The 13926-nt window shown below is 46.8% G+C and overlaps 3 protein-coding genes across 5 annotated transcripts in view; 2 read left to right on the plus strand and 1 right to left on the minus strand.

Moving 5' to 3' along the window:
- Nucleotides 1-4442, plus strand: LOC131109229 (small muscular protein-like). The gene is made up of 5 exons (XM_058060974.1): nucleotides 1-130; nucleotides 1380-1429; nucleotides 3241-3327; nucleotides 3509-3684; nucleotides 4139-4442. The coding sequence occupies exons 2-4, from the start codon at nucleotides 1394-1396 to the stop codon at nucleotides 3662-3664; spliced, it is 279 nt and encodes a 92-aa protein (XP_057916957.1). The 5' UTR covers nucleotides 1-130; nucleotides 1380-1393; the 3' UTR covers nucleotides 3665-3684; nucleotides 4139-4442.
- LOC131109224 (connector enhancer of kinase suppressor of ras 2-like) overlaps nucleotides 1700-13926 on the minus strand; it is a 26197-nt gene continuing 13970 nt past the window's right edge. The window contains exons 18-25 of one of the 3 annotated variants that reach the window (XM_058060968.1): nucleotides 13791-13858; nucleotides 13234-13331; nucleotides 12726-12950; nucleotides 12105-12246; nucleotides 11525-11752; nucleotides 11219-11406; nucleotides 3204-3289; nucleotides 1700-2361 (exon numbers count right to left, since the gene is read on the minus strand). In XM_058060968.1, the coding sequence (XP_057916951.1) occupies nucleotides 3242-3289; nucleotides 11219-11406; nucleotides 11525-11752; nucleotides 12105-12246; nucleotides 12726-12950; nucleotides 13234-13331; nucleotides 13791-13858 (997 nt within the window). In that variant the 3' untranslated portion in view covers nucleotides 1700-2361; nucleotides 3204-3241. Of the gene's footprint in view, nucleotides 3290-8585; nucleotides 9961-11218; nucleotides 11407-11524; nucleotides 11753-12104; nucleotides 12247-12725; nucleotides 12951-13233; nucleotides 13332-13790; nucleotides 13859-13926 lie in introns of those variants that run through there. The other 2 variants (XM_058060967.1, XM_058060966.1) reach the window with 2 other exon arrangements.
- On the plus strand, nucleotides 5996-9480 carry LOC131109226 (kelch-like protein 34). Its single transcript, XM_058060970.1, has one exon. It carries the CDS (start codon nucleotides 5996-5998, stop codon nucleotides 7766-7768), a length of 1773 nt encoding a protein of 590 aa, XP_057916953.1. The 3' UTR covers nucleotides 7769-9480.

The following is a 13926-nucleotide window of genomic DNA, read 5'->3' on the forward strand; positions in this document are numbered from 1 at the left end:
GGGAAGAGAGAGGAGGCGTGGAGAGAGAGAAGTGAGGAGATGGGGAGTTGAGAGGAGTAGGGAGCTAATGCGAGGAGGCGTGTGTAAAGTCAGCCATCCGTCAATAGGAGTTTTGTATCATCACCAGCAGGTAAGTTGCCTGTAGTTGAGCGTTATCATGCTGATTGACTGGAAAGCTCCTGACAAGCATCAGGAGGTTTTGTAACGTAGCTTCAGATCTAAATAAGCTTCCTTTCGCCGTGTTTAGTCTGGAATTTAAGGTGTTTAATATCTCATGTTCTGCAAGGCAGCTTGAATGTCGGTAAAGGTGAAAGGGATAGTGTGGTCATGTAGTTCTTTCTACAATGCATGATCTCACGTGTGTGTGTGTTTTGTCACATCAAGGGCGGGCCAGTGTGTTATTGTTGTGCACAAGCGGCACCCTGGAAACCAACCGAGCCAGGGAGCGAGCGCCCCCCCACAAACCGACCGTAGATAAGCTTAAATAGGCCACACAAACTTCTACGATTACACGACCAGCGCTGATAGGAAGTGGCTGGAAACGGACACTCACTTTGCCCCTGAAACAAAGACATGTCCAAAAAGTCCTCTAGTCCAGGTGTTCCCAAATGGTCTCAACCCGGGTCCAACATTTTCCAATGGGCATTAAGTTGCAATGCACTTTTATGGAAGTCATTTTACATTTTTATATTTATTTAACACCTTCATTATTTTATTTAGATATTTTTTAAACTTTATTTATTGAAGTCATTTTATATCTATTATGTTTTACACTTAAATTTGTAATTCCAAGTTTTACATTTCATTGTGTCATGATTTTTATTTATATTAAAAAAATTTTTTTTTACACTTTTAGGTCATTCTCATTTTTAGATTTAATTCCTTCATTTTTAATTATAGTTTTTACACTTTTATTGAAGTCATGACATCACCATGCATTCAAATAATCCATAAATGAAAAATAGTACCACTAAATCAGATATTTCACAAAGAAAGTTGACTAAAATATTGCTAAATTTAGGTCAAAATAAACTATGGCCCACCCACAGTGGATCCGTGACCAGCGTATGGGCCCCGACCCACCCGTTGAGGACCACTGGTCTAGTCTGGTTGATGAATGAACTAATTGTGATCCAATCTGTCTGTGTTAAAAAAAGCTGCTTTTTCTCGTCTCTGTAAAGGAATCCCACATGATTAGAGAGGGGACTCTGAACCTGAGCTCTTTTATTGTGCCCCCCCCCCCCCATCAATGATGCACACTCTACCTGCCATTCTCCGCGACGGTCGCTAAGCAACGGAAATGCTATCCCCGGGCTGCACCATTGTGACATGACGACAAACACACACACATGGATGCTGAATGTCTGTGTTCTCTGCAGGTCAAGTGGAGATTATGTCCAAACCCTCGTCCAACGTCAAGGCCCTGCAGGTAAAACAAACAAAGCAAAACACGTTTGGTGCTTTCAGTGTGTGGAAGTGTGTTTAAGGAAGGGTAAAACGTTGTAATAAGCAGCTTAATATGCTAGCAGGTGCAGAAAACGTATCAGCATCACCATATTTCCTTTTTGGCTACTTGTTGCTAGGCAGATTAGATCAAATGTTAGCATTAGCACTTTTTTACTCCTGAACCGCCGCACACAAACAGGTGAAAACGTTTAAAAACCTGCACCCCTACTGTATTACCCGTGCTATTAGTTTGTCCATTATTAAAACCACACAGTGGTCATGACTTGAAATTTCTCACACACCGCTCTACAAACAACCCACTGTAACTTTGTGGGTTGCCGAACCACCACGAAATTTGGTACGCAAATTTAAAAGGGACTGACAAGCACATGTGTGTCAAATGAAAAACATGGCTGCCATCAAGTAAAACGTCTTCCAGGGCGCCCAGAAGTCATTGGCCACTAATAACTCTGAGGATAGCTGTACATGTACTTTATACTAGCAAGTACTCCAAAGCGTTCTTGGACACGAGCCATAGGGGCAGCTCATTAAAATATAAACCCGCACAGTGCCACCTTCTGATTTGTTTTTTTTTTGTTTCTGCAAAGCTAACATGCTAACAAGATGACTAGGTGTTTGCATAGAAAACAAACAGTCCGCTTGTGCACGTTTAAGTATTTATTGGTGAAGGCAAGTACACTTTTTGACACTGTGCATGTAGAGCAAAGAGGCTGGAGTTGTGGTGCAGCGTTGCAGCGTTGCAGCGAGGCAGAGTCATTAAGTATACCGTATGTGCTGTATATACTGTATGGCGGCTTGTGTACTCAAGTTCGGATGCGTTGCCATGGCTTCTCGCCTCTCTCGCTCCTCCTTGTGCTCGTTTGCTCGTCTAACCATGAGTCAGGCATCTTTTGTCTCTCCAACACAAGAACAGAGTCACAATAATGTCATCAGAATGAAAAAAAACAAAAACAAAACACACACATGCCAAATAGTACACATACTGTAACGTCTTTAAATACATCATTTCCTTATTAAACACAGAAGTTCATTTATAGAAATACTATAAGGCCGAGCTCAGGGGTGTCCGTGTGTAACAATACAGAAGTTTTGGTCTTTAAACATGACACATGGCCTATGGTGCCTTCAAGGACCGCCGAACAAAGTGCTAAATCTCAACCCTTACCAAAAAAAAAAAAGCCATGATCAATAAAGACATAAACATCACATATTTATATATGATTACCAACTGAAAAAACATAAAAGCAGCTGCTTTTTGGCCAAATAAATATATTTGTTTGGCCAAAAATCCACAAATTTGTGGGGCTGTGAATGCAGCATCATAAATGCGTGAGATCCACTATAGTGTATATAAAAATGGTTTGGACACCCCTGGCTTAGCCAAAGAAACACAATAACACCTTAAGATCATTTTATGATAAAAACCTTATTAAAGCTGCTTGACATTGTCCCCAATAGCAACCTACTACACTTTTCCAACAGCATGGACACCCAGGACTCTATAAACATTTCATGGCGTCAATATAAGCTGCATTATTCCTTTTCATCTTTGGAATGTTAGGCGGTGATTGTTAGCGGCAAACATGCTGCAAATGGAATCCTCTTTGAGGCAGCCCGCACACGTTTTCTCTGTACACCAACTTGTGGATTTGCCCCAGTGGGACTTTAAGCTCCTTTTAGGGGCAAGACAGGAGGGAGTTGCGGCTCGAGTCAAAAGAACACACACACACACACACCTCAAGTTTCTCATTGAGTCGTCTCGCCGTCCTTCAGGCTAATCTGAACATCCCGATGGGAGCTCTGCGTCCAGGGGCGGGACATCCTGTGAGGAGGAGAGAGGAGACGGGAGACACACATGAGGTAAATGACGTCAAATGTCCAAGACAAGGTAAACAATTCCTGGATCCATCTCTTTATCCAGATCATCCCATCGACTGTAAAAATTGCTCGAGTAGTTTTTGCATAATCCTGTGCGCCACCTGTGGCACACGCACCAGTGTTAGAGAACCAATTATGTTTTTAATGCCGCCACATCCCGTAGGCTCCCTCGCCGCCGGCTGAGCAGCCCGGGGAGGCGGCGCACACGCCGGAGGACAAAAAGATGCTGTCGGGCGCCGTCAAGCTGCCGGGGCCGGCCGTGGACCTCTCGGAGCTGCAGAACGTCAAGAGCGAGCTACGATGGGTCACCAAGGACTAGCACCTGTGCTGTTGGGCAAGGTGACAATGCCAATAAAAATGCTATTTTTGTTGATTTACATGTAAATTGAACGGAAATACTTCAATTATGATGTACATTTTGCCTGTTGGGTTAGTTTGAAGTGGTTGCAGTCCCTTTTGTGGCCACAGGAAGGCGCCAGAGTCCGCACAACCTGGCACACCTTGTGCTTGTGGGCCGGCGGGGCTGAGTCAGGCTCTATTTATACCCCCTAAATGTGTGTGTGTCACATATAAGAGACGTGTGTGTGTGTTTTGACCCTCTCATGTCACTAAATAAGGTCAGAGAAATATTAGATATGCTTCTCGGGATGATGCAGCAACGGTTGCACAACACCGTGATGGGCACAATGAATACATGAATAACATTAGTACCTCTCTCACAGCGTTGATTACAATTAGGTATTATCATCATGGTTTCTTGCGGGTCAGATGATGCCTTGCGTTTGTCTTTTAGGACCAGCGTCCAGGCGGCGAGCAGGACAGTACAGACTGGCCTGCTGCTATGGAGATGGTGTTTGGCAACATCAGCAGCTTTGTGTGACATGCTCAACACCTACGAATTGTCAAACATCTCTAGAATAAATCAAATCATTGGTACAAAACGCAGCAATCTGATGTCTATGAAGTCCACCACCGCCATCATCAACGGCAAAGAGACGTTTTAGTATCTAACATTCTTTTATGGTTCATGTCTTGTACTGGTTTGGGTTTTTTTTTTTTTTTGTCTTATTGTGTGTTTTCGATGAAAGTGGCATCCGCAGGAACAATAAAGGAACTTGGTTCTGATATTTTCACGTCTTTTTATGGCCTTTAAATTAATCTGCCTCCAGCAGGGGTCTCCAAGCCTTTCCCAGAGAGGTCCACATGCTGAAAAGTGAAAGATGTGTAGATGCTAAGATGTTAGAGATATACTTCATCTCAGCTTTGGGAAAAAGCATATTATTCCTATCAACTTCACTCCTTGTCTTTCTTCTCAGTTTTCATTTCCACTTTCTTCAAAATTAATCTCCTTATTTTGATATTATGACTTTTTCCCCAGTTCCCTTTTTCTTTATTTTGTATCTTATGATAATATCTCAACTCTATTCAACTAAAATGATGTGATTGTTCCTCATAATATTCGGGTTTATTCCTGTGAAACAGACTTTTTTCCCTCATTGGAATAAGAGTTTTCTTCATCACATCCAAGATGATCAAATGCTGGGTCTCCTCCACACCTGAACCCCATTCAGCATCCTCAAGCAGGAAGGAAGGAAGGTGGAGGAGTGTAAGTTGTGGAACATGGACCTTCATACATCCAGTACTTGTGTTGCCAACAATTTAGACAATAGTAGCTGTACTACATCTATAGTACATCTATGCTACTATACAAGCTGCACACTGACTACTTCTACAGAATAAGATGTGATTACATTGTCCATCATGTTTTAATGACCTCCCTTATCTCTATCATCACGTCACATGCGGCACGCGCACACAGAGAAGGAGAGAAAGAAATGCAGAGCAGCTGTAGCTAAGTTTAGCCTCCATCAGGCCAGGGTGCCATGATAACATCCACACGGGACAATCTGACTTTGTGTGAGAGCGAAGAAGGCGTTGCAAAGAGGCGTGATGCTTGTTTTTGTTGCGTTCCAGTGCAACTCTTATACAAAATACAAAAAAAAAAAACACTCCAAAGTGAGCACGAGCACTTCCAGTCTGCAGGGGTGCATCTATTTTGAATCACGAATCACCACAAAACGTAAATAATAGCTGATGAGCCCACAACAGAACACAATGGCGCGCATGCTGACGGGTATTGTGCGCATCAGACGAACAGTAGCACACGGCATTCGGTAGCAGGACATGATACCAGACAGACGGTAAACACGCTGCAACCTGATAAAGTGACTCTATCCCCGCACCAAAATAAGCACACAAGCTTAGCATCCTGATCCAGCTCCTTGTCCTGACACTCAAGGCCTCATCTTGTCAAAAAAAAAAAAAGATTGATGTGCTTGATGTTTGAGTTTTGTCAGTGTTCCTATTCCTGTCGCCATGGCGATGAGGGCCTAGATAGGTGCCTTGGCGACGGAGCCCTTGGACTCAGACAGGCAGCTGTATTTACCAATGAGTTCATCCACTGGGATAGAGGCTAAACCATGCCAGACCTGCCTCTGTGTGTGTGTGTGTGTGTGGTATTTGGGTGATACTCCCACCCCAGCGCAGACCAAAGGGCAGCGGACAAAAACGAAAGAGCACATTGACGGGAGGTTGTCGGTGTGTTCTGCAACCATAGAGTGCGGGCAGTAGGTCCCCTCCGGCAACCTGGATGGATAGCTACTCCCTCCTTTACAGCTCGTCCCACAGAACCGAGCTGCTCGGGCGCTTCCAGCAGCTTCGCTCGGACAGGAAGATGTGCGACGTGGTGCTGGAAACGGACGACGCCTCCTTCCCCTGCCACCGGGCCCTTCTGGCCAGCTCCAGTGATTATTTCTGGGCGCTGTTCGGGGACTCCACGGCAGAGAGATCAGCACCGTCTATAAGGCTCCCGGCGCTGACGGCCGAGGGTTTAGACGCCATTTTGGACTTCCTGTACTCCGGTTGGCTCAGGGTGTCACCGAGCACACTCCCTGACGTTCTGGAGGCGGCGAGGTACCTGCAAGTGGACACGGCCGTGACCATATGCGAGCGCTACATGACCGATGGGCTCAGTGCTGAAAACTGCTGCAGCTACGCTAACCTAGCGGAGCATCATGCGCTTCCTGATGTGCTGGACGCCGCCAACTTTACCATCGCCATGGAGATGGCCAAGCTGCTGCGGGAAAGAAGAGATGACCTCCTCGGATTGAACGTCCATTCGCTCATGGCGGTGCTGGATGCCGATGAAATCCCTGCAGTCAAGGAAGTGGAGCTCGTCAAAGTGGCTTTGGATTGGCTGAATGAGAACGGGCCCCTCCCACTGCTGCAATCCAACCTCCTGCTAAGTCGTCTGCGCTTCGGATTGGTCGCTCCTTCCGACCTAGCACACCTTGTCCACGTCCACAGAGCCATGGCCACGCCTCTGATAAGAAGTCAGGTGACCCGGGCGCAGGAGTACCACAGAACAGGTTCGGCCGGTCCCATCAGGCAGAACAAACAGTCCACACTCCGAGCAGCGCCGGATCGCATGCTGCTCGTCGGTGGAGGATCCAGCCCGGACCGACCCGAGCAGCAGGTGCTGATGTTCAATATGAAAACCAGGACGTTTGCATCTCTGACTTCCTGTCTGCCAGCGAGGCTGAGGAACCACTGCGTGTGTTCCTTGGGGGGCTTCCTCTTCGTGGTCGGCGGTGAGGTGGTGAGCGAGGCGGACGGGAAGCCGGTCACCGTGGAAACGTCCAATCAAGTGTGGCGGTACGACCCCCGCTTCGACTGCTGGCAACAGGAGGAGTCCATGCTGCAGAGTCGGGCCAAGTTCGCCTGCTGCGCCCTGGAGGACGCCATCTACGCCATCGGGGGGCAAAACGCAGATTCCAACGTATCCACCACGCTGGCTTCTGTTGAGTTCTATGACATGGCGGCAGGGGCGTGGAGGAGGGGTGCGCCCTTGCCCGGCCCGCTCCACGGCCATGCTTGCGCCGTGCTGGACCACAGCATCTACGTGTCAGGTGGTCTCTCGAGCAACAGCGGCGTGGTCATGATCCCGGGACAGAGCCAAAGCAGCAAGGAAGTTCTGCGCTGGGACGGAATGGGAAGAGCCTGGAAGGCGAGGGCGCCCATGTCCATTGGCAGGTTCTCCCACCGATTGGCGACCGCCCACGGTTACATCTACGCCCTCCTGGGAATGTACGAGCCCTTCTGCGACATCGAGCGCTACGATCCACGAGCCGATCACTGGACACGTCTCAGGCCGCTCCTCTCCGCCACTTTCAACTACGGGATGGCGGCGACGCCAAGCGGGAGTCTGGTGGTGTTCGGTGGGACGAAATGGAGCAACGCGCGGGAGGTGGTGGTGACCAGCGTGCTGGAGTACGACACAAAGAAAGACCAATGGAGGGAGATTGCTCAGCTGCCAAGACCCCTCACGGGAACCGAGTGTACCTTACTTCCGATGCCCGACTAAAATGCGTCCAAATTTGGGTGAAACTGAGTCCAATGCCATTGAATGCACATTTGCTCCACTACGCCATTATTAGCAGCTGGCTAGTTGAACTAAGCTAATTACCTCACACTTCTAACACATGGGAGACAAAGCTGAGCATACATTGTGCAAATTAAGAGTGTTTTTAGCATGATTCGAGTAATGCATTTTTGGAAGAAATCAATGCACAAAAGACACAAAGCACTCCAGATGTTAAAAATATAGACAAAAAAATGAATTATGTCCCCTACAGGACTGGAGTGGACTAGCGCCGCCCTACAATGCCAACGCTACAGTTGTTTGCTGTGACTTTGCCATTGCTGTTTACTCAAGTGTCTAAAATCCTACGAGGTTCCCCCAGCTTAAGCAGGAAAGCCGAGCCGAGAGATGTTTCAGGACAAGGTGAGAAAGTTTAGCAGGATAAGCCGGGTTGTCAAGCAGAGGAGAAAGGTCAGGAGGGTGAAAGAGGATACACAGGCTGAATATTTCCTCCAAGGCGTAGAAGAAAACATGCATTTAGCAGCCATTATTGATTAAACTTCAGCGTGGAATCTGCTGTGTTGTGGATTTTTAGCTTATCTGACAAAGCTGCAGAGGGAAAAACATCACAACAAGGTCAGGATTGCTGCAGCTGGAAATAAACATTCATTTTGGTAGTCGCCATTACTTTCACATTTCGTATCAGCCATGCATACATATAGACAGTAAATCCAAGCATGGCGGCAAGGGGGCGTGGCTCTGACTTAATGGGAAGCGGGGTTTCAGCAATCATCCATGAACACAAAACCATCTACCTCCAAACAACCAAACTTTATTGATCCATCCGCTTGGTCCAACAGACAAATACTGCTTTTAAATTGAATTCATAGCTTGCGCATAAAACACTCCTTAAAAAAAACAAGCTAATAGTCAGCCAAGACATACAATGCATCTGGAGCTTTAAAAACACAAAATATACTCAGAATAAATAAATAAATACAACTGTGCTTATTTACAACAAAGACAAGCAATGGCAGCATGGAGAGAGCATCAGCATTGTGTGATTAATTGTTGTGGGATTGGTTGATAGTGTGGCTTTGTGCTTGTGTACGCTCACACTAAAGGTTCTGGATGCTTTCTTTTTTCATAATACAGTGGATCCCCGTAGATTTGGGATTTTTAATCAAAACATTGTTTTTCTTTGAGGAGAAAAGCAGCCCATTTGTGCCTTCTCTCTCCCCTGAAACGGCCCATCTTATTTAACCTTAATCATCGGTAAGTGCCAAGTGATTAGGTACAAGTAGAAGAATAACATACTGTGACAGCTTGAGTGGCCAGAAGGAAACTTGAACCTGCTTTAAAAGGAAGTGCACTTTTATCTGCTGATAGTAGCTTAGCAAACACAAAAGGGGTCATCAACTCAAATCACGATCTCACTCACGATGCAATCAACGCAAACACGAGGCATGATGGGAACCGATGTGCTACCTTGCACTTATTTGAGATTTATGGGACGTTTGGAGGAAAGTCACCGATTAGAAATGTTGATCCAAAATCAAGCCAGCAGAACGGTTTTGAGGGGGAGGAGCAAGCCTGTGTTGCGTACAGTGGAGCCGCAGCAGCAACACCTAGACTTTATTTCACGGCCGTCAAAATGACTGACAGGAGTCTTGCTAGCAAACAGCGGGGATCCACTGTATAATATTTTCAAGAGCCCTGAGACATTCATCTGGCAAAAATACAAATATAACCTCCTTTACAACTTTTGAGGGAATATTCGAGAACCTGACTGCTTCATTCCACGATGGCAGCAACACGCGACATGAACGCAGCATACCACAGGTGATAAGAGATGTTCAAAATGTCCTCAACATGTGCGTAAAAAGATGACATTTAAGTCCTGTCAATCATCCCTGGGACGACTCTACAGTACACTGTCCATCACGACCTCCATCACTACCTCTGCGTGTGTGTGTGTGTGTGTGTGTGTGTGTGTGTCAGACGTGGGTCTCAATGTAGGAGTGCGTGTGGGAGAGCGAGGGCGTCAAGGGCGGCTCGGACTCGGACTCGTCGTCCTCGCCTGGCGGCAGAGAGAAGAGCTCGTGATAAGCTCGCTTCCACTCCTGGAACTCTGCAGACGACAGCTGGGGGTGGGCCAAGAGCCTGTCAATCAGCGCTAGCTCCCCCTCTCTGTCCTATGAGAGCGCACAAACACAGGAGGGCGGAGTCACTTTGTGTATTTTTATTGATTTCTTTCGCTTAAATCCGCTCCAAATAAAAAAAAAAATGCAGACACACGGAAAGCAAGACAAAGACTACAGGGGTATACAAGGCTCTTGGTAGATTCTAACTTCCTGCTTTGTTTGTGAAAAAATTACGCAAAAACTACGAAAAGTTGGATGTGATGAGTAATTTGCAATGAGTCCATGTTTAAAGGAATACGGCACATTAGGATATTTATGCTTTATGCAGCAAATTACGCAAAACTAAACCATTGCTCCAAAAAAATTAGGCAAAGGCCGTCTTATAACTAGATTATATTATTTATAAGAAATCATGTTTGTATGCTTTGTTTGTGTGGACATTACAAAGAAATTCAGATTGCAGACATTTGTATGAGGATTTTTTTGAGTAATCAATTAATGTGGGAATGATGAGCTCGGTCTGGAATTGAATATTATATATTATTCACTTATAACTTTTGTTTTTGCATACGCAACAGCTTTAGGCATAGCATTGTCACTTGAGATAGGATTTTTCATCAATCCCAAAGGTAATTCTAAGATCCCAAAGGAAATAAAGTCTGCTCCTTCAGTTCTCTGGCACTGAATTTTTTTTTTTTTGTAGTTGACAAGGTTACACAGAGATGCTTCTCACACTGCTGTTTGCTTCAATGTCTTTGTTGTTTCCACAGCAACGAGAGCTTACACTAAAATCCAACCTAAAACCACAACACCGCAGACTTTTTGAAGACGTCAGCAAGGGAGCCGATTCTCCCTCACCTCCTCAAAGTCAGCGTATTCCCTTTATTAAAAAAAAGACACCAGACAGGAGACAAACACGGAAGCTCCTTAATCCGACCTGCACCGTGACACAAGAGCAGCCAAAGCCACAAATCCGTGCAAAAAGCTCAGAAGAAAAGCCGCCCCTTCAACCGCCAGCGGTCCCTGCCTGAGGACAGGAAGCATCAACAACAGAACAGAAGAGCTCGGAGGCACGTGGCGCGCTAACACGAGCACAGCTCACACAGCATGAACGCACAAACGGCTGCACCAGGAGACACACTTCAGACAAGGACGGTGCAAGATAAGGTAGCACATACACGTAGTGGGTGCAAAAAGCTGAATGAATGGCCAAATCCCACATTTGAAGTACGAAATCCAAGGGCCTGAAATGTTGGGGGTTGTGTTCATGTCCAAGTGGATGCTCGTGTGCGGCGGCACATGCACCAACCTTCAGCGTGGAGTTGAGAATGCGGAGGCGGTTGAGATGCTCATTAAGCTGCGGGTCGGCGGTCCGCCGCAGGAAGGACTGCCTGAACTCCGACTGACCTCTGGCCTCTGATTCCCGGCCGAGGGGACACACGCCGCCTTGTTCGCACGCACGAAACAGATCGCCGAGGGACGCCCCCTCACTGCCACCTGCAGTCATTAAAAAAAAAAAGTTGTGCTGCATGACTGAACGGTTGCTGTGGTTACTGACGATGCTTTCAGCAAACATGCATCCACCCACGCTGGCGTTCATGTGTGCTGCACTCACTGCTGTGCGTTTGCTGCTCGGCTTTGGCGGGCGGCGCCAGCAGCATGTGTAGGTTGCTGTCGCGTGGCAGCGTGAAGCTGCGGGGTTTCCCTCCTTGGGTTGCCATAGGAATGAGCCTCTGCATCGCTATGGGCAACGGTACGTTCCTCGGAGCGGGGAGTGTGTAAACGGCCCCGGCCATCATGGACGTCGAGCCAGCCGGACTGGGCTCCATGAAGACCGCATCCTCTGTTAAACAGATTTCAGATTTACGTTGACAAAAATAGCAGGTCTAAGATTTCTTTGGTCATCAATGATTATATTGTGGAAACAAACGTCTCCTTTAGTCATGTGTAATGCACATGACTGCCACCTACAGGATCACAGTGGATTAACACCAACAGCATATGAATTTCATTGTTAAAATGATTAACATGTGAAGCTCTGATGATGGCAGACGGAGGAACTTTTTGTTCATAAAATACAGTACATTTCACACAAAATTGCAAATGATGATTAATTCATATAAAAAGTAATTTGCTAAAAATGTGTCATCATTCCTCATCCCTACATATGAGTAAAGAGGAGCTGTCGATGTTACCCAGTGGTCCCGTTTGTAGGTAGTGCAGTCCGGCTTCCGTCAGCGGCGTTTCGATCAAGTCCTGCCAGGAGCGTCTCTGAGATGAGGACGACCGGCCAGGGGACCCGGTGTCACTGCTGCCCCCTGCAGGACTGGAACGGTACTATGGGGAACAAGCAACATCTTAAATGTGACAACCGACCTCCAGGCCGCAAATGCCAGCATACATCACGGAGATAAATGCAGTCAGGCTAGACATCCTGATATCTGTTGCGTTTATACTATTTCTGCTGTTGGCATCTAACAAAATTAATAACTAAATAAGCCCTGACAGCAGTCCAGCTAAAAATGTAAACTTTCTCCTGAGGGCGCCGCGGCATCAAAAACATCACAATGTATGACTAATGAGCAAAATGTGTATAATTATGGCAAATTAGGACACATCCCTTTTTCATGTGCGCAAATTTGACACGTCAGCTTCAAAGGCGTCACATAATTGTCATAAATTCTCTTGTGCTATATTGTGGCATTGTGTCTGAATTGAACAGAAAATAATTGAGACTTTGTGCGCCCTTAGGTAAGCACCCCAACATCAAGCTAATCTAATCAGCATTCCCTGTTGCCCCCCTCCACCCTACACACCTCCACTGGGTCACACCGGTACGGCACGTCGCTGCTGCTGCCCGCACCCGACCTTCTGCCGCTGTGTGTGGTGTCGCCCCCCATAGGGCCGGGGTGGTACTGCGGCTCAGCCGCCGCCACCGCCCCAGACGGCTCGCCGCAGAGAAAGTCTTCCTGGGAAGAGCGTGAACGGGATGTCTCGGTGGAAGACAGTCGTGTCGTTCGTCCTTCCAGGTAAGCACTCATCTAAAAAGAGATTTGTTTGGTGCAGTCGCCCCAATATCACAGTAACCGCTATAAACGAGAGACGATTGTACTTCAAAACTTAATTAGTGGAACTTTATCAATTGATGAAAACCCAATTTAGCTCTACCCCTCCCAGCAGGTTAAACGAGCCAAGTTTAAAATGTACGCGTGGGTTGCAGAAGAGCATATTTTTGCCTACTCTGCAGCACCGTATGTTCTCGTGTGTGTGTGTGTGTGTGTGTGTGTGTGTGTGTGTGTGCGCGCGCGCGCGCTTGTGACTCACCGATGGGGGCCGTGGGTAGGTATCATATGGAGGTGGCGGGCTGTCCTGTTTGGGGCTGGAGGTGGCGTCATCCTCATGCTCGCTCTCGCTCCAGTAATCTGCAGGGAAACCCACGCACATACTGTCAGATGGAGTACTGTACATTTTACCATACTGTTGACTTTGTTTCACAGTATTTGCAAGTATTTTTAACACTGCCTCACATACTGTATTGAATAATAATCTGCAGTCACAGCAATCTAATGTTAAAGTGAAGGACGTTCATAATTGCTGTGTTTCACTGTCTGCCATCTAGTGGCTGTTCTGATAACTGCAGTTCTACACTTCAGCACTCAGTCATCGACTCTTACCCATGGCAAGTGCACACAGTTTTATGCCTGTTGTCCTTCTGCAAATGTTATTGTTAATGTAGCTAACATCACCCTACCCTCAGGAGGTTGAGCTGGAAATCAGCCACTGGCTATAATCTTGCATACTTCTATAAAGTGATTGATGATTAATAGGCACTGTCCCTGTCTTTTTGAAATAAATAAATCTACAAACTGCTGAAATCTCACCTTGCTCCTGGCGTATCCTCTCTCGCTCTGCGTAGCCCACAGCGGCCATGTTCAGTCGACTCAGCCACCTGACAGGCCATGAACGGAAGGACATTTAGAACACACACACACACACACACACACACACACACACACA

Source organism: Doryrhamphus excisus, chromosome 21 (genome assembly GCF_030265055.1).
Source record: "Doryrhamphus excisus isolate RoL2022-K1 chromosome 21, RoL_Dexc_1.0, whole genome shotgun sequence".
In the NCBI taxonomy this organism is placed as follows: Eukaryota; Metazoa; Chordata; class Actinopteri; order Syngnathiformes; family Syngnathidae; genus Doryrhamphus; species Doryrhamphus excisus.